Consider the following 20,231-nt stretch of genomic DNA (forward strand, 5'->3'; position numbering starts at 1 on the left):
TTATTTACTATATTTCAAAATTTATGAATCCGGAAATAAATGGATGAAATATTTTCCCCATACTAATGAATAATTTTAATCCTTAAGGACAGCAAAAGATGGATATTTGCCTTTGGGAAATACAGAGTTTGTAGAAGTGTTTTTTTTTTCTCCTTCCGATCCTATTATATATTAGACGCTGTCTTTTTCAAAAATGAACACACACCTGTCGCTTCTTTTGATCTCCACAAGGTCAAGACAGACATAAAAAAAGAAACGAATAATAAATTACGTTTCATTGAAGGGCGTGTATTAGATGATACTAGATTAATGGTCTTTCTATGGTCACCTTTTTTTCCTTTCATTTCAGCAGTGCATTGATAATAGTTTCATTTGCTCGATTTTCTACCGTTTTTTTGAGGTAATTGATTTCTTTGTTGTGAATCCTGGCTGCAATTATTTAGCTGCGCAGGAAATTTAGAGAATATTTAGCGCCAATAACGACAGTAAACCAAGCTTAAAGTGTAGCTTCTTTTTTTTTCTTTCCAGGAAAGATATGAAGGACATTTACTTAATTAAAATAATTAAGTAGGGTTTTTGCAATCTCAATGTCGTTTTATTAAGTAATAGATTTGGGAGTTCAGTTTCAAAAAAAATAAATGGAAAATTTGCTGTCATTGCTAAAAATAAAAGTAACCGAAAATAAAGTTAATTTTGGCGAAATGTGTTGAAATGATTTCTTCTTATTGTCATATGCAATTCTTCTTCTTCTTCTTTTTTTTTCCTTCATTTTTTATAACAATATCTTTGCATTCTAAAAATTCATCAATTTTATAAACTTTTTCCTATTTAATTTTTTATTAATATTTAAAAATTACTTATTTTATTTTTATTAATATTTACAGAATACTATACCTATTATCTATATAGATTACATGAGGAAAAATGAAATGACATTGCCGAATTTCTTTTTTTAAACTATCGACACTCAATATTTACCAATTTGTATATCATGGTTAATAATATCTTTTTAAAGTCCGCTTAAATTGCAAACGTACCTCAGTTGAAAATCAAGGATTCTAGCAGAAATTCCGATATGAAGGCAATTATTATTATTAATATCGAATTGTTACAGAAAAACAGAATATTTAAGAGAATATTGATTTATGGAAATTCCATCAAACAATTCTTGAAAAATACAGAGTTAGCGTAAATGAATTATCGGATTTTAAAAAAATTATATTTTTAAGACTATTATACATAAAATCAATAGACATATACGCAGATGAATAAAAATATCCCAAATCATGCTTTTAACATCGCTCAACAGATGTAAATTCTCTGAACATGTTGGAAATAGGGTTACATCCACGATTACATGAGGATAATATAAATTTTTATCTTTCAACAAGATGGGGACACATCTGATTGTGATTTAGATATTCGTAGCCTGCCGAAATGAGGAGCTCCCACAACGCTAGATAGGACGTGGAGGTGGCACTGCTTTATTCATCGTCACACGGCCACCAAGATCTCTTGATTTAGCCTCAGAGTGATTTTTTTATGGGATTGCACTAAAGACTTTTTTTATAAGTTTGCATTACCGAAAATAGTCGCTGAATTTAAGAGAACGCGCCAATGCTGCATAAAGCACTATTGATATAGAAACAACGTTCTATTCTCCTTCTATGTATAAACTAGTATTTTTATTTTAACTTTTAAACTATTTTACACAGTACAACACAACTCTATTTGCCAACTACGTCATTTATATACTGATTTCACTTTAAAATATTGCTTTTATTATTTGTTCTTATACCGTCGCAATATGGCCATTTTTCCTGACAGCATTCCCAAAGATACGAAAAGTGTTAATATACCCTTAGTTATGTCAAAGTTATCCACACGTGTGTTAATACGTATGTAATATATAAATACAAATTATTTACATATTATCCATCGATTGATTTTCGATTACACAGCTGTCTAGGGCCGCGGGGCAGAAGAGGCCCAAGGTATTAAAAATTTATTTAGCTAACTGCCAAATAAATAAATTTGATGCAAATACATATTTAATGTATTATAAAAATATTAACAAATATTAACAATTTATCGAGATAATTAATCAAGTTTCATTGCATTCACTTTGTTTTTACATTATTAATATAATATTTTACATTATTAATAAATATATAATAATATACATATTTTCAAAAAATATTAAATTAAAAAGTGAATTTAAAATAAATTATGAACATGTTGATTCAATTAAAAATATACTGGAATGTGAAACTCAATTGACCAGTTCATTAAAAAGAGAGGCTTCTCAATGTCCTCAGCCTAGGGCAGCAAAACTCCTAAATTCAACATCTACTTTCTCCCTGATATGTACTCGTCTAACGCGTGAAAGAGAGTATCACATTTGAAGGCATCTGCTCAAGGATAATGCTCTCCCTTAACCAGCCTGTTACTGAAGCAGTAACTAATTTGTTTACTATCAGCAGTCGTGAGTTACGCATTTAAAACAAACTAACATAATATGAAAATGATGGACCGAAAGTTGAATGTCTTGTGAGTGCATACTAATTATTACACGTTTGCAATTAGTTGAAAACTTCCGCATTTCGAACTCTGGGCGGGTCGAGTCACAAAAAAGTATGACTTGTGAAGTAGGAAAAACAAGTTGTCTCTTCCAAGCTTAAATATAAATGATGGTTTTAGAAAGAAAAAGAAATTAGCAGCATTTAAATCAAAAGAACTAAAAACTTTAAATATTTTTATACGGATAACAAGTTGATACACGTTTATCATAAATCACTGGTCAAAAAAGAATAATCATTTGCTTTGCTTTTTGTTTAAATCTCAGTTCACTTTCACGTGTTTCACGAAGTCACGCATAGTCACTAAATATACAGTTATTCAAAAAGAAAGCAGATTTAAAATATTCATTTTTAATGAATGGCAATAGCTAGAAATACAGACGATACATCGTTGATAGAAGAAAGTTCAAAGTTTTATTATTATTTTGCATAAGAAAATACAGAAAAAATATTTTAATCGAACAAAAACATTCATTTATTGTAATTTTAGAATATGATGAAATTTCCTTAAAATTGTATGAAGATAAAATAACTATTTCTGATTAGAGACTTTTGTCTCCAAACAGAAATAGTTATTTTATGAAATCAAATTTCATGTACAGGCTATGGAAGGCAAGTGTAGATGAATCCAGTAAAATAAATAAATAAAGTCTCCTGTCTGACCGATGTATCTAACATGTGCTACACTTTAAACTATAAATATATTATTTAATATATAATTAAATTATTGATGCCTAAAATGTAAGCTGATGAAATTAATTGAAAAATGTCTTTATTTCAGTACAGTTTAGCTATTACATTAATTTTAATATTTTTTTACTAAATTTGTTTATATTTGGGCCTATTATGTTTGGTAATCGATATATATATATATATATATATATATATATATATATATATATATATATATATATATATATATATATATATATATATATATATATATATATATATATATATATATATATATATATATATATATATATATATATATGTATGTATGTATGTAATATTTTTCGAATCCTGTCGGCTCTTTAATATGTAACATTATTTTAAGTGAAGCTGAATGCAGTTGTGACCAGCAGTGAAGAGACCTTTTAACATTTTTAAATTCTTTTTAATCCATCGGGAAAGCATAATTATTTACAAGCAGAGACGCGGACGAGACGTCCGCCACAGCGCATTACAAAAGCCGAAGTGGGGAAAAAAGGGCCGAAATAAATTATCCCTCGCCTTATATAACCTTAGATTTTGATAGGGAAAATATTTCTTCATTGTGCTAATATATTATGAGATTTCGATAGGGATTTTCGTTACATGTGCGGAGAAGGTAGGGGAAACACAGGGAGATTTAAAAAAAAGAATTTGCCTGATCAGCGGTATTTTATCTCTTCACGCGTAGTGTGGGAAAGTTAGTTTTAGCTAATTCAACAGTTTAACAAAGCTTCTCTTGAATTAATTAAGTAGAGACAGTGGAATTGGATCACAAAATAAGAGAATATTTTAGAATGAAGTTACTATGAGCTAAATTAAGATAAAATCTTGGAAATTAATTAAATTGAAATTGAGAGTTTAAAATATATATATATATATATATATTATGTCTTAGTAACATATTCAAAAAATTTTCTTCGCCTAGGGGCCCTAAACACCCTTGCATGGCCCCTTTTTGTATTTTGATAATTGACTATTTGATTTGACTATTATAAGATTTGGTAAATAATAACAATTCCATGCAAAATAACAAATAGCAATTGTTATAGAGACTCACAATCAGTGCGATTAGGTTCAACAACAAATCATTCAGTGCTTAACTATATCCTATAGGCATTGTGTCCTCATATTCAGTTCACTGAGGATTATTTATTGATGCATATTGTAGATTTGGTAAACATAATCCCATTTCATTCATAGTGACATTTGAAATATATTCATCTTTATTTAGAACATACCTCCCCCCCTCCCAATCGATATATAGCTCATATTTATAGAATCATCACCAAGACTATACAACAAACAGGAGTAGTCAATTGTGATTATTCTTATTTTTTCCGCATTGTAATCGTGCACGCATTTCCATGTTTCGAACAGGTGCTTTTTTGGTCCTTTTTTTTGAAAAATATCCGGAAGTTCCGCTTCCGGATTATATTTACCATCGACGACAGTTTAACAGTTGTTGCGAATACTTTCTATTGAAAACATCTCTTCCTGAAGATACCACCTGTTATATGGTGACCATTGTGGAATGAAATGAAGAATAATAGGATTTTTATTCATCTGTTGAACTTTTCTATCATTCAAGCAAAAATGTGCATGCTCTTCAGTGAAAATATTACGAGAAGACACGCATGCCTATTCATAGAGCTTGTTTATAAGTTCATCCTTCATGTAGAGACATTTCAGTAACAAAATATGAACTATGGTTTTGAATTTAAACTCTTCTATAAAAAATCGTCTGCTTTAGGAAATACAAATGGTTATCAAAATAATGGAAACACCGGTAAATAAAAGTGACATTTTTGAATGCGCTTCGTAAGCATTAAAATATAATAATAGCCTCTTGTTGTTGTTTTTTTATAAATAGCAATGTATATATTATGGTAGTATGTGTTAGCTCTATTAAGGTTCTGTAATTGTTGGATTTCTTTTCAAAAGCGTAAAATGTCGGCCATCTTATTTTCGGAGGCCCAGTTGTAGGAGCCCGTCTAGCTGGAGCAAGTGTGACCGAAAAGCCCAACTTTTAGCCGTTTCTAGAGATACGGTGTCTAAAGTCATGACAGCATACAAACAGCGCTGCAAGACAAGCTCAACAAAGCGAAATAGTGGGCGGAAAGAGAAGTTCAGTGAAAGAGACCAACGGGTATTGAAGCGAATTGTAATGCCTAAAAAGCGAACAACTGCAGCAAAAGTGACCGCAGAGCTCAATACCCATCTGGATTCTCCAGTGTCAGTGATTACAGTTAGAAAACACTTTCATAAACAGAACATTTATATCAAAACAGCAATTCCCAAGCCACTTGTCACAGATGTTAATGGTAAACGTCGTCTACAGTGGTGTCACACTCACAAAACCTGGTAGATTGATAAGTGGAAGAAAGTAATATGGTCTGACGAATCGTGTTTCACACTTTTCCCTACAACAGGACGGGTGCAAGTTTGGAGGACAATTGAACAAGCGTATGATCGTGATTGTCTTCTTCCAACTGTCAAGGATAGAGGTGGATCTGCCAGGATATGAGCAGCCATGTCGTTGTTTTCTGCTGGACCAATCGTAACCCTGAAAGGAAGGATCACTGGGCAGAAGTACATAGAAATTTTAGCTGACCAGATCCATCCAGACTTGACCAATCATAGTTTGATGACACAAGGATGAAGTTAGACATCTGTCTTGGCCCGCACAGTCACCTGACCTCAATATAATTGAACCGTTATGGTCTATTCTAGAGAGTTCAATACGGAGTCGATATCCTCCACCGGCATCTCTCCCAGAACTTTCACAGTATCTCCAGGAAGAATGGTACAATATTCCTATAAACACTATTCAACACTTGTATGAATCGATTCCTAGGCGAATCCAAATGTATTACTTGCCAAAGGTGGTCCTAAATCATACTAACAAAAGATTCTTTAAAAACTTAAGGTGTTTTCATTATTTTGATAACCACCTGTACATAACAAATAAATTGTTGTTGATGCATGCATATGCACAGACAATCTATGGAGTGGTTTATGTTTGGTTTCATCATTCAATAAAGATAATTTAATATGAATATTGGAATGGCACTTCTCGACGGCCAATCAAGACACAAAATTCTTTTAAGTTCAACATTTTTGATGCTAAAAATAAAGCAAAAATTTAATTATTTACCTTCTTGACGTTTTAATTGCCATGCTCGTAAATCCCAGAATGACAGATAGAATTTCGAAAATTCTATTTTCGAATTTAATGAGATCTTAAACACGAAAATTCATCAGAATCTCGAGGTCATATTTTTTGGCTGTTGCAATAGTTTCTGGTTTTGGGTTAATGTAAATATGATTAAAGTGCCATTACTATATAATGATCATACTTAGTATTAATAATAACGGGTAATTATAGGCAGTAAACCAACTTTTCTTTTAAGTCAATTGTTATTAATACTAACCCCAATTAGTATTAATTATAATCAATTCATCAACTGACCATCTTATCCATGTTACATTTAATAAAAGTAAAAAGGGAAGAAAAGGAAAAAAACTTAATAACCTGACAATAAGGAGGTAAAATTTCGATTCTTCATATATCAAGATACAGAGAAACGAAAATGATATAAAAAATAAACAAAATAACATAAAAAACGAAATTTCCGAAAAAAAAAATGTCAAGTTAAAAATTTCTTTTTTTATATGTGTAAACAAACTGATTTATGAGTTCACATGATTATCGCTATTCCCTGATGTATAAAATTACATTACTAAGCACGCTTATTAATATGCATTAAAATTACAGCTAAAAACAATATCATGACGATTGAATTATGTATATACAAGGGATAGTTCTTTCCCTTCCTATTGCTCATTTTTGGAATCCCCCCCCAAAAAAAAGTGAGGGTCTTTTTTTTTTCTTCTTCTTTTTTTTTAAAGCTCTTTTCCCCACATGCAATAGTAAATTGGCTCAAGAATGCTCATGTTTATTGTTCGTATCGATTTTACTATTGCATAGAGTCGGGTTTTGCTTGTTTACTGCCCTAAGTAGTGTAAATTATGAGGCTTTTGTTTTAATAAATTGGTAAATTTATGTAATATTTCAAAATGCGTTAATGATTTATTTTAAGTTAGCTTTTTTTTTTTTTGTATTACCAGTTTTGAAAAAAAGTATTTGTTTGTATTTCTCATTTATGTCTCCAGACTGCTCAGCATCTACATTTGTACGTAATATTATTAAAGCAGATTTTGGTATTTATAAATCTTCTAATAACGAAGTGAATGAAACAATACGTAATGAAACGTATAGGAAGCTGAACAATTATACTTAATAACGTGTTAATATTTCCCCTAATATCTTATACTTAACAGAATTTGTAGTTTTACAAACTTATTTATTTGGCAATTAGAAAAATAAAGTTTTTACTCGACTCGCTTGCGACCATCTAGCATATTGAAGAAACAGCGGTTTAGCCTAAAATCCGTCGTAATAATTATACAATCAAATATTCTTATTGAGCTTCTTAACATCGCAACAGCTGACGAGATTATTGTGACGATTGAATTATACTAGGGATAGTGCACCTGCATTCCCTATGTCGTATATTTTCATTATTTATCAATTAAATTTCACATGCGATATTTATTTTCGTATTTTTATACGCTTATTATATTATGCATTTATATATGAGTTAACTTGTTTGCATTATTTATTTTTCCTTGTTCTCGTATGCATACCGCAGATATATTACAACTCATTTGTTCTTTGTTAAGTTCGAATAGGAATACCTCAAGTCTAATCATACAGTATAACGAAAATTATCAATATTAAAAAAACTTCACAAAAATTTATATTTAGATTGCACATGTTAATTACTCATATAGAGGAATTTGGTTAATGCGAAAGTTTTTATTTCAAATTTATTCTTATCTCTTATTTTTATTTTATCCTTTAAATTTCCTATTTGTGTTAAATTGTGGGTTATATTTAAAGCGGACTATAATGGAAGCGAATTATATTTAAGAATTACGATTTATTTTCGTTAAATACAATGCCAAAACTTTTTTTAAAAAATGGAAAAACTTTTTTTTCATTTCTACATTTTTTTTTCTTCCAGTTGATGCATTCGTATCTTGCGTCCCCAGTCAATGTAGTGAGTAAATTTTTGTATGAAATTCAATTTTAAAATGCTATTTAAAAAAACTATTAAAACTTTCCCAAGTTAAAAAAATATAGACAAAATAGACATGAATTTTATAGATTATTTTAAGTTTTACAATAATGTTGCAATCAATTTTTCAAAAAAAAAAAAAAAAAAAAATGTATGAAATTTTTTTTCTTAAAATCAATAAAAAAAGTTTAATTAAGATTATTAACGCTCCGATTTGCTAAATGGCATTCTGTTTATTAATTTTATTGTAATTTTTCAAAACTCTTAAACATTAAAATTGAATTTTTATCATCATTTTTAGTTTAAAAACTATCGACATCTCTCACTGTACTTATTTCTAAACCAAATTTTAAGACTGCAATCTATTGAAAAAACAAAATAAAAAAAAAATGAATACACCAGCTTCGAATTAGCTAAGTTCCATTGCACAAAATGTCTACTAAATATTATGTTAATCTTAACTGCGGTTTTTAATAAAAATAATTGACTTAGAATTAATAATTATCTTGCAGTAGCAATCAATGAATCTCATTGTCGATTATATATAAATATAAGAACAATATAAATATATTACTTACCTTTTACCGAAAAACATAATTAATTTTACGATCGCAAACTATATTTGTTAATATCTATTTCATCAAAGAAGTGATTTATTGCTTCTAACTCATTTTTTTTCTGATTCTTTAGAATCCCATAGGTTAAACATATTTGACACATACGAACAAAACGATGAGACCACAGATGATATCTGAATCAAAATTTCTTTTGGTATTTTCTGAGGATTGTTCTCTGCAAGGAATTACCCATTTTCGACCTCATTACAAATATTGACACTGAACACAAACTACGATTTCTCACCATTGCTGAAAATGGTATTGTGCTTACTTAAAAGAAAAAAAAAATATTTAATTCAAATGATACGCACATAAACTAGTGGGACAGCCATTTTATCAGATATTGATATGAAACTTATCACAATCTCTGTGATTGCATTGTTTCACTTATCAAATATAGCGAGTCAGTGTTTTTATTTGATTAAATGAGACGCGAAAAGTTTTGAATATTTTCCGAGTTGTTTTTACCTTTTTACTTTCTCGTATAAAAAGTAAAGCGAAAAAATTCTAATTATCAAAGAATTTGAACTCGAAATCTTGGCGAATCTTCAGGTTTTAGACCTCATTGAGTTCGCAAAACACATTTTTAGCATTATATCTGTTTGTGACAAAGATAACTGAAAAAAGCTTTGAACTAGATATATGAAATTTGCTATACAGATTTTATGCCAAATTTGTAGATTTCTATCACATTTTAAATGAAATCGTTCAGAGGAAGTCTGTCTGTCCAGATGTTCGAATAGTAAGTTAACACGATCGTTATAAAGTGAGAGAGCCAGATGGATACAATTCGGTACATAGATTGAATATCTAATATATAGATAATTATACAATTTCGAGCCAAATCCAACAAAAGGTTGACCATCTGTCGGTTTGTACTTTCAGAAACATGTAAATGCGATAACTCAAAATACACTGATTTAAAATATCAAATTTGATTCATGATTTTATGACTACAAGTGTAGTTTAGCGTCAAATTTTTGTTTCAATTGGTGTTTCTGTGGATCAGATATCGAGCATAAAATGGGCCATACTGCGGAAACACAAGATGAAGTAGTACATTAAAATTATATGATTCGGAATGAAAAATTTATAGATCATATTAATTTATTTCACTTTTTTAGCCAGTGAAAAGGTAAACTTCTCTTTTGGCAATCTAAACATTGGACTAATGAACTTCTCTTTTGGCAATCTAAACATTGGACTAATGAACTTCTCTTTTGGCAATCTAAACATTGGACTAATGAACTTCTCTTTTGGCAATCTAAACATTGGACTAATGATTTTTTTCTATATTCATAGCATAGATCTATTTATTATTAGTCCCAAATATTTTTCTATCATTTTTACAAAGAAGAAAAATTTCCTTAATCTGTTACAAATTCTTCATCAGTTTTGCTTTTTATATATGTTTGTAAGTTAATAATTATAATATTTGTTTGCAATACTTTCCCAATAATTTTATCAATAAAATTACAAGTTAAAATAATATTCCTGTGTTATACTCTAAGTAATCATTCATTCATAGGAACATGATAATGAGTATGGGGATATAAGATGGATTTCTGTTTTGTTTGTTTGTCCTTATATATATAAACACCGTAACTTGAAATATTTTAATTGAAATAAATGAAACTTGGTATATGATAATACGAGGAAAATTTTTAAAAGAATAAAAAAAGTAGCAAATTAATGCACCGATTTAATCTTTCAGAATTGAAAAATATTTGCATGCGGCTCCAAATACAACTACGTAAAAATTAGGGATTGCAATACCGGTATACCGGGATACCGAATACCGGTATTTTGAGCCATTTGTAAAATTTTGTAATACCGCTATTCACAAGTTTAAATACCGGTTTTTCGGTATTTACTAGACATTTTTAAAATTGTCTCCACTATATGTTCAGGGATCGCCAACATAGCAAAATAGTATACATTTTTGTTTTTATGTCTCCCTAACGGCGAAATTAATTAACTAATTAATGGCTTAATTAATTTCTTAAATCTAAATTAGGTAAACATGGATTATCCCTGAAAGAAGAAATTGTATCCATAATGACTGATGGAGCAACAGTTATGAAAAAAAGTTGGAAAGTTGATTGGTGCAAATCAGCAATTGTGCTATGCTCATGGAATGCAGTTAGGAATAATAGATGCATTATACCAAAAAAATAAAGAACAGAAGAATCCAAATACTGTGGATATAGAAACTTCGGATTCCAACTTTGAAGAGAGTAAGAGTGAGAGTGATATTGACAATGAAGATAATAACAATGTTATTGTTGAAGAAGTTATTACTAATGAGGATGAAATATTAATCCATCAAGAATTGCTTCCTATAATTTATAAAGTTCGAAAAATTGTTAAGATATTTAAACATTTCTCTATAAAAGATGACATATTATTAAAATGCATACTAACTGAAAATAAAACAGAATATATGTTAATATTAGATTTTAAAACACGTTGGCACCGTTTAACAGCACACATTGCTAACAGCACACATCACACTAGAACAGCACACATCACACTAGAACAGCACACATCTCTATCTGAAGATTATACATTACATTCAAAAATCGCACAGAAGAAAGGCATATCGAAATAGAAAATGTCAAATGGTATTTACATAATTATAATGATTTTAAAAATGAAAAACTAGAAAAGAAAATAACCAATTCAAATCTGATTAAGTTTAGAGTAAATTTTCTTAAAATTTTTTACCCACAAACCTATCCACATTCAAAAGAATTATGTTCAGTTATCGAAGATGATGATGACACTAATGTCGATAGTGAAAAGGAATTGTCTCTTGAGCAAAAATTAGAATTAGCGATAAATAAGAAAATTTCAACGAACCAAAATACAATACAGAAATCAACTATATAGAAAAACCATCCGATAAGAAATCGATTTATTTGAAGATGAGGGATTTAGAGGTAAATACTTGGAAAAAGTATATCGCGCATTGCTAACAGTACCACCCACTATCGTAGATGCCGAAAGAGCGTTTTCGACAGCTAGTAATTTTTGCACAAAATTACTTTTCAGGCTTAATGACAGAACAATCGATGCATTATGTTGTTTAAGATCACATTTCAAAAATTTGTAATAGTATCTTAGACTGAATAGTGATACACTTTTTTTGTGATTTAAATAAATAAGATATTTCTTTACTTTTTTGTGATTATATACTGTTATAATTTATAAGTTACAAATTATTTTTTGTGATATTTACCCTTTCTAATAAAACTGGCAAATAAAACAAAGAAACACCTGTGTTTTCTTTCTTTTTCTAAAATTTCTAATACCGGTATTAAAACCGGTATCCCGGTATTAAGATCTAAAAAATACCGAATACCGGTATTGTGATTTTGGTTCGGTATTGCAATCCCTAGTAAAAATACCCATAATACAGCGCGAGCATTGGAAATTAAACACATAACTCTACATACATCGCTTCTGCAGTCTAAATAATAAGCATCTACCTACAAATACAAAAAGAAGAAAAATGTATTTATGACGCATAATTTCATAACTGGTCTTTAATGTGTTTTAGTAAAGGAGATCCGCAATCAAAGAGCTTTTAAAATCACAATCAATTTAAACAACTCAACCCAAACAGACAATGACACGAACACATATTTCTATCCTACCATAGGAAGTTGTGATCCACCCAATAAAATAAGAGAGCATTTAAGAGACACATAAACACATGAGGGGAGTTTTCCATTTGAACTTTAAAAAACGATGACGGATGCATTTCAGAAAGAGTTTTTAATCCACCCTTTTAAAAGTCTGGCTTGAAACCCGCCTTACAGAGTACGTTATGGATTTGACTCGACATTGTGTGGTAAACCAATAATTATAGTTCAAGGAACCCGGTGTCTTTTTTTGGGACCAAAGGATTAATGATTGCTTTTTATTTTTTGCTTCGTGTTGCTCAATCTGTTTGGGTCCTTTTAATATGCACCAACCTGTTTCCTGTGCTATTAAAAGATGGATTTTGATGGAATAAAATTTGTGACTTGCCAGACTGGCGTCGAAGTAATCTAATTTTGTTTTTGTTAGTGTTCGGTAGAGTTATGATCGGGTAATTAACACTCTGGTGTTAAATTATCGGTTTTGGTTAAATATATTGGTGGTTTTTAGTAAGCACTTAACACATGGATAATCGTGTAAGTGAAAACGAGATCTTTTTTTTTTATCGTTTGGTAAAACATTTCACGGTTTATCTACTTACAAAAATAATTGAATTAAGTGCTTTTAAAACTCTTTTTCCTATTATCAATTTCAAGATATATTATATAATCCTTAACGACAAAAAAGATTTTGAATTAAAAAAAATATTTTATAATTCAAACTTTTTACTTATTTGAAAGCAAATTTTATATGTTCTACACATTTCAGTTTTTCTAAAAACATTTCTGTTTTTTTTTTTTTTTTTTTTTTTATTCAGAGTTTTGTAAATTTCGTTTTAGAATACAACACAATACATACACAATTTTATGAAAATATCATATTTAAAATATTATTTGGTAAATTAAGAAGGAAAAGTCAAATATAATACGAAAAATATATAAGAAGAAAGGCTTATTTCTCAGTTAATCAAAATATTTAAAACATAATTGTCTTATTCTGTTTCAATAAAGAAGTCGAATAATTAATTGCTTCATAATCACTATTATGTTTAGAATATTTTTAATTGTTTACTGGCTTTTAACAGTGTGCTGATTTGAAGCAATCTGCTGTTTTTAAAAATTCTCAACACAAATAAATATGATTTTTTTTTAGAAATCAGAACCAAAAATCATTTAATGAATTAAAATACCAAATAAGAAAATTCGAATAAAAGTAATTTAATTATATGAAGAGAAGAATATCAAAGAAAATTTCATTGAATTTATTTTATTTATTTATCTGTTTGAAATAATTGTAGTATAAGTTGCTTCATATACCAGACTATTCTATTAAAATGGCCTGATTTTTTTTCTTTAGATTTATAATGACTATTAATAAGGAGGTAAGATTCAACATTTCCCGGTAATTCATTGTAATTTTGCGTATTTATTTTATTTCTATAATAAGAAAACTCTTTTTCATATTTTAATATTCAACAATTTTTAAAGTATGCATTCTTTAGTATCATGTTATTAAAACTTAGAACCACTGAATCCAAAAACAAAATAATGAAATTTTATGAAGTTGAAAACAAAATAGGAATAATACATTACATAAACGAAGAATCGAAAATGCCCTCATTTTCTTACCGATTATGCAAAACAATATATTTCCAATACTAATAAAGATTAGCATGTGTGTAATTATTGGTGCTCAACGGGACAGACTATTTAACTTATATTTTAGAAAATTAGAGCATGCTTCTTGGAGGAACTTTTGAAAATTTAAATTATAATTTCAATTAATTACAAATTATATAAAATTTTGGAGTTTTTCCGCAATAATTTCGGAAATTATCAGATCATAAAAATGACATTACATCATTTTAAAGTTCAAAAATTATTTTATCAATTTTTCGGATAGCTTTTTCTAATTTTAGATTAATTTTTAAAAATATTTTAACTACAATATATTTCATCATTGAAGTGAAATTCAAACTGATTTCATTGCTCCCTAAAGCTCACTAATGTTCATTGTTCACTCACTAATATTTCATCCTGCTATATCATTAATGATGCATTTTATCATTAATGATGGTTAAAATATGAAGATTCGACTTATCTTTTCATGTTTAATTGTAGTATGTAGTAATTCAGTTCATGTAATAGTCGTAAATAATAATTCAGTATTGTGGTAATTCAGTCATGTGGTAGTCGTAAATAGTAATTCAGTATTGCAGTAATTCAGTCATATGGTAGTTGTAAATAATAATTCAGTATTGTAGTAATTCAGACATGTGGTATAGTCATAAATAGTAATTCAGTATTGCAGTAATTCAGTCATGTGGTAGTCGTAAATAGTATTTCAGTCATGTTATAGTCGTAAATAGTAATTCAGTCATGTGGTCATCGTAAATAGTAATTCAGTATCGTAGTAATTAGTCATGTTATAGTCATAGATAGTTATTCAGTATTAAGCTCTTAATAAAAATTTTGTCGGAGTTACAATTAAGACTTAACTTCAAAACCAAGCAACAGTGACATTTTTGAAGTGCGTCCATTTTTAAATATGCTACTCTTTTGCTGTAATATTATTGGGCCTATAAAGACATAGGCGGAAAATTAGACTATTGCATAACACAATGAACAGAACGTTGTAAAGTTTCTAAAACTATATGAGTTATATTCCTATTAAAATTTGCAGTTTAAAAATGTTTTGCTGAGGAAACCAATAAGAACAATTTGCACAAAATATTTAATTGAAATTTTTATCAACTATTCATCCAGGCGAATCAACTAACTGATAAGGTTGATGAGTTCTTAATTTAGATTATTGCTGGACTTTCTATCAGAAATACCGAAAAATTACTTCGAATAGAATGATCGAGTCAGCTAAGTTTAAAATGCTTCTGATTTTTCTTTCATTTCATATATAGCACATATGGTAAGATCATAAACTAACTTTCATTGTTTTGAAGTTAAAAGAAACCCGCTTCTGAACACGATTTAAATAATATTTAATTATAAGATGGATTTTTTTTTAAAAAATTATAAAGTACTACAAGTATTTTTAGAATTATTAAATAACGTAATACAAAACTTATAAATGGTAATGAATTAAAAAATATTAATAGAATATTGTTCCAAATCTAATCCAAACTATCTAAGATTAAATAAATTCCATTGGCGACCTTTATAAAGCACAAAATTAAATAATTTTCAAAATATCGGGGGAAAAATCTGAGATAATCGGAATCTTTTAAAGTTGAGGCTGCCTTTAGGTAATTGTCTATTTTGCTCGTCTAATAATTTGGCCCTGCATATAGCACAATATCATAAGTTTAGTTCACTTTGTATATTTTCGTTTTCAATTTTCCTATGCTCTGGCATTCCAGATAGAGTGCATGTCTTTCCACTTTACATATTGCAAGGTACTTGCATGTATTTTATGAATATCTATTGGTAAATATGCGAAAAATCTTTATATAAACGACGATGGTTCTAGATTTTACCAATTTACTATTACTTTATTGTTATCATTTTGAAAGTTTTCCAATTAGTATTATTGAGTTATTCAATGTATAAAGACCCCATTCATGGAACGCTCTAAATTGCATTTTCGACATTCATTGCTTTTTTTTGTTTGTTTGATTTGAAGAAATCTGCTGCCGAAGTCCATCAGACACTTTTAGATACCGCTCCGTTATGTCCCGATTATCGGTTTTGGTTTCAACTATTTAAAAGTGGTGGTTCCGATGTCAATGACAAAGAACAGCCTGGAGGATCACAAAAAAAAAATAATTGAAGACAATCATTTGTAAGACTTATTGAAAAAAAACTGTAGAAAATGATGGAATATTGTACCAGTATTTCTCAATAAAGGCCTTTTTAAAGTGAAAAAATGATCAAAATAGATGCAAGCGCCTAATATTATAATCAAATGCCAATGCATTTAAGCGTCATATAATTTTTGTTTTCAATCCTTTATTATATGGAGTAATTTTTTCAGCGTCCTGTCCTAGGGGTAGTTCCCCCGTGATTTGGACTTCCAGGATAAAGTCCTGGTGCGGGCATGGTTGTTCTCTACCCTGTGTTCTATCTGTGAGGTGTGTGAAAGAGTCCCCTTGTAAAAAGGGGGTTATGCAAGCGAGTGTGTGAGTGTCATCTTCATATGAGCTAAAGTCAGACTTCTGCCCTCGGGTGCTCAGGGGTCCTTACCCACAGAAGCTACTGACCCTCTTTCTCCGATTTCTTGCTTAGTTTGAATTGGAGGGGGATAAACAACAATAACAGCAGTAGTTTTTTCCCCTATTCATTTGTTTCCTTTTTATCAAGCTCACCTATACTCAACCGGACAGGAACCTCATGAATCCTAGGAACTTAGGTGACTTTTTAACACATAAAAGCTAAGTTTCCTTAAATTGTCAAGCGAACATAACGCCGACAGAAATACGCAGCACTCTATTCTCATGTCTCGGATCCATCCCAACGAAATTATCCATCTTTTCCCATCCCCAGCGTCCCTCCGTGGATGTAAGCGGGTCAACCTGTTGACCTCTGACCACTCTAGCGAGTGGAAGGAATTCGTCCCATCGAAAGCGAGAGTGGAATGTAGGTTAGCGTTACCCGAGGCGATGCTGCTGAGATCTTCTTCCGCGTTCGCGAGTCGGTGAGTCCCAGCTTGGGAATGTTCTGCGCGAAGGATGTGGTTGCAGACGGCATGACGGAGCGCTCTGGCATGCCGTGAAGGTGCTTCTTTTGTTTTGGGATATCTCTTCCCCTCCCCACGCCCCCCAACCCCGGATTCGTTAATTTATTGTTTTGGTGGAAGGGGAAGCGTTTGCAGAAAAATGGTAAATGAATACGTAGCGGAAATGTCATGATCAAATTGCTGGGTGTTGCAAAGATCTGAGAAAGAATTGTTTTTTTCCCTTCTTGTACATTGTGGATTGTTGGCAGAGCTGGCAATAGGAGGTGCAGGGCCCATTTGAAAACAATATTAGTTATCTGCCTTGATTTTGAGTAAAACTGCACCGCAGGGGTGGAGGTTCTTCTTCTTTTTATATTTTCAAATATAAATTAGAAACTAAAACGTGGACTTGAAAAGAAAAAAGAATGCAATTTGAAGATTTCTTTGCATATCTGTTTTTATAATTTTTAAAAATGAGGTCAAACTTATTTATTTATATTTTTGAATTTTAATTTTAGTATAATTCGTCTGTAAAGTAATTTGGAAACTTTCTGACAATGGTTGCGAAAATAAATTTTAATCAAAAAAATCTAGAGTGGTAATATGAAGATTAGATTAAAATGATTAGACTGTAAAAATGATTATATGCATTAATTTCTCATAAGTTTAATTGAAACCATATTTTTTTCAACATTCTAAAGACTGAACTAAAAAACAATTTAATCTTTTTAAAACTTTTTAACAGTTTTCAGCCTTTTGCAATAGTGCCCAGGACATGTGTTCTGACTGTCCCATCTTAGTTATACCCCTGAAATCTAAGAGTAAACTACAGTATGACGCGGAGTCCAATGGAGAAAGTTCGACTAAATTGCTTAAAGACCCTTCCTGAGTGTTGGATTGCAAACGATATTTATTATATGAGATTAGGCAGAATACCATTCCATATCTCTGTGTCTAAAAACAGAATCACTGATTACCAAAAATAGTATGAAATGTGTTTCAATATTATTATCATTATTTATCGGTTTATTTTACAGCAAAAAGCAAATGTCATGAAGCGATATATGAAAAGAGGAAATAGGAGTTTTGGATGAAACTGGAGGAGTGATTCTTATAATAATATAACCTTAACCTTAGTATGCGGGTCCTGGCTGAATTTAGATATGCGAAAAAAACATGGGAAATGCCTTTTCTACCTGCTTATTTATTCTGTATGCAACAATAATTTAGAAATACTGCATATTTAAAATATCTATATATTTAAAACTAGCCGCCTTTGGCGACCAGCCGGTTCGCCAATCTTAATGTTCGTTTAAATTTTAATAATTAAATAGCTTGAACCGGAGTTTAACCCCCTTCTTCACCAAGTTGCGATAACGCGCCAAAGCTGGCAATCTTTATTATGCACTATGATTAAACATCTGCTCCTTTGCTTTTGAACATTTCTCAAGGTCGTTGTTGGCGATTTTTAAAAGCAGGGGGTTAAACTCCGGTCGTACCATTACATATTTTACGCAATTCCAACTTTAATAGATTCTTCAGCAAAATATTTTAAAACTTCAAATTTTGATAGTCATATAATTCACTCATAATATTATAAAGGCCTTCAGTCATAACGTGATATGTATCTCTCTCATTTTCTGTTACCCCTCGTAGAATTTATGCTTTAAATTAAAGTGAAAATGATTAATCTGCAATGAATATAATAATATTTTTTACTGAAACAAAGCATTTTTTTAATAATATGATTACTGATAATAGAGTCACTGAGCATTTAAACTTTATGGGCACTAAAGAATATCTTTCTTAATTTATGTAATATCTCAAGAATTTGTCAACAAAATTTTCTCAGATTCATCATGAACAGATCTATTAATTAACAATGTTTAATTTTAAATGCATCAAACACTAAGAAAATAAAATGAATCGTTTAAAATAATCGGTCGAAAACAGGTTTTAAAAAACTACTTAAAAAACGATGTATTTAAAACTATAAGCATATACAAAAAATATATATAACTAACATAAATACAATTTACTTACAAAAGCATGCAACTAACCTAAAAATAATTTGAATCATTAAAAACTGGTTAAAAAAAAACTACTTAAAAAACGATGTACTTAAAACTATAAGCATATACAAAAAATATGTAACTAACATAAATACAATTTACTTACAAAAGCATGCAACTAACCTAAGAATAATTTAAATCGTCCGTTGATAATGGTTGTCATGGCAACAATCAGAATGCGCATGCGTGAATTTTCTTCGCCACTTACGGTAACGCAAATGCGTGAATTTTTCTACGCCAGTTGGGGTAACGCTATGCAGATTAGACATTTTTAATTTCCTTTATTCTGTGTTATTTTAATTCAAAAGTACTTCAGAATGAATCTGAAACATGGATTAATTAACAATGTTTAATTTTAAATGCATAAAACAATAAGAAAATAAACAGAATCGTTTGAAATAATCCGCCGAAAAATGTTAACCCACGCCTCATTACTGTTGGGAGAAAAAAAAACAACAACTAAAGCCTTACTCATTTGGCGGTGGGGAAAATGGAAGATTTTTTTTGGCGGGAAAGTTAGTTTTTAATTAATAATTAAAATTTCAAAAAAAGGGACCCCAGGTGCACATTCCCGACCTCTAAGGTATACATGTACCAAATTTGATAGCTGTATGTCAAATGACCTGGCCTGTAGAGCGCCAACACACACACACACACACACACATTGAGCTTTATTATAAGTATAGATAAATGATAATATCAAAGAACTAGTTTCCTAAAGCTATCAACTATATCAATATTGATTATTTTTATGTTAGATCATAACCTTTAGATACGCCATCTAAAGTCGCTGGC

The 20,231-nt window shown here is 29.9% G+C and overlaps 1 protein-coding gene across 6 annotated transcripts in view; it reads right to left on the reverse strand.

Moving 5' to 3' along the window:
* Positions 1 to 20,231, reverse strand: part of LOC129976302 (rho GTPase-activating protein 45-like) — a 289,876-nt gene that overhangs the window by 88,574 nt on the left and 181,071 nt on the right. The window contains exon 1 of one of the 6 annotated variants that reach the window (XM_056089804.1): positions 9,013 to 9,250. The exons of the other annotated variants lie outside the window; for them this stretch is intronic. Coding sequence (XP_055945779.1) covers positions 9,013 to 9,029 — 17 coding nt within the window. The 5' untranslated portion in view covers positions 9,030 to 9,250. Of the gene's footprint in view, positions 1 to 9,012; positions 9,251 to 20,231 lie in introns of those variants that run through there. 6 annotated transcript variants of the gene reach the window in all.

Source organism: Argiope bruennichi, chromosome 7 (assembly GCF_947563725.1).
Source record: "Argiope bruennichi chromosome 7, qqArgBrue1.1, whole genome shotgun sequence".
In the NCBI taxonomy this organism is placed as follows: Eukaryota; Metazoa; Arthropoda; class Arachnida; order Araneae; family Araneidae; genus Argiope; species Argiope bruennichi.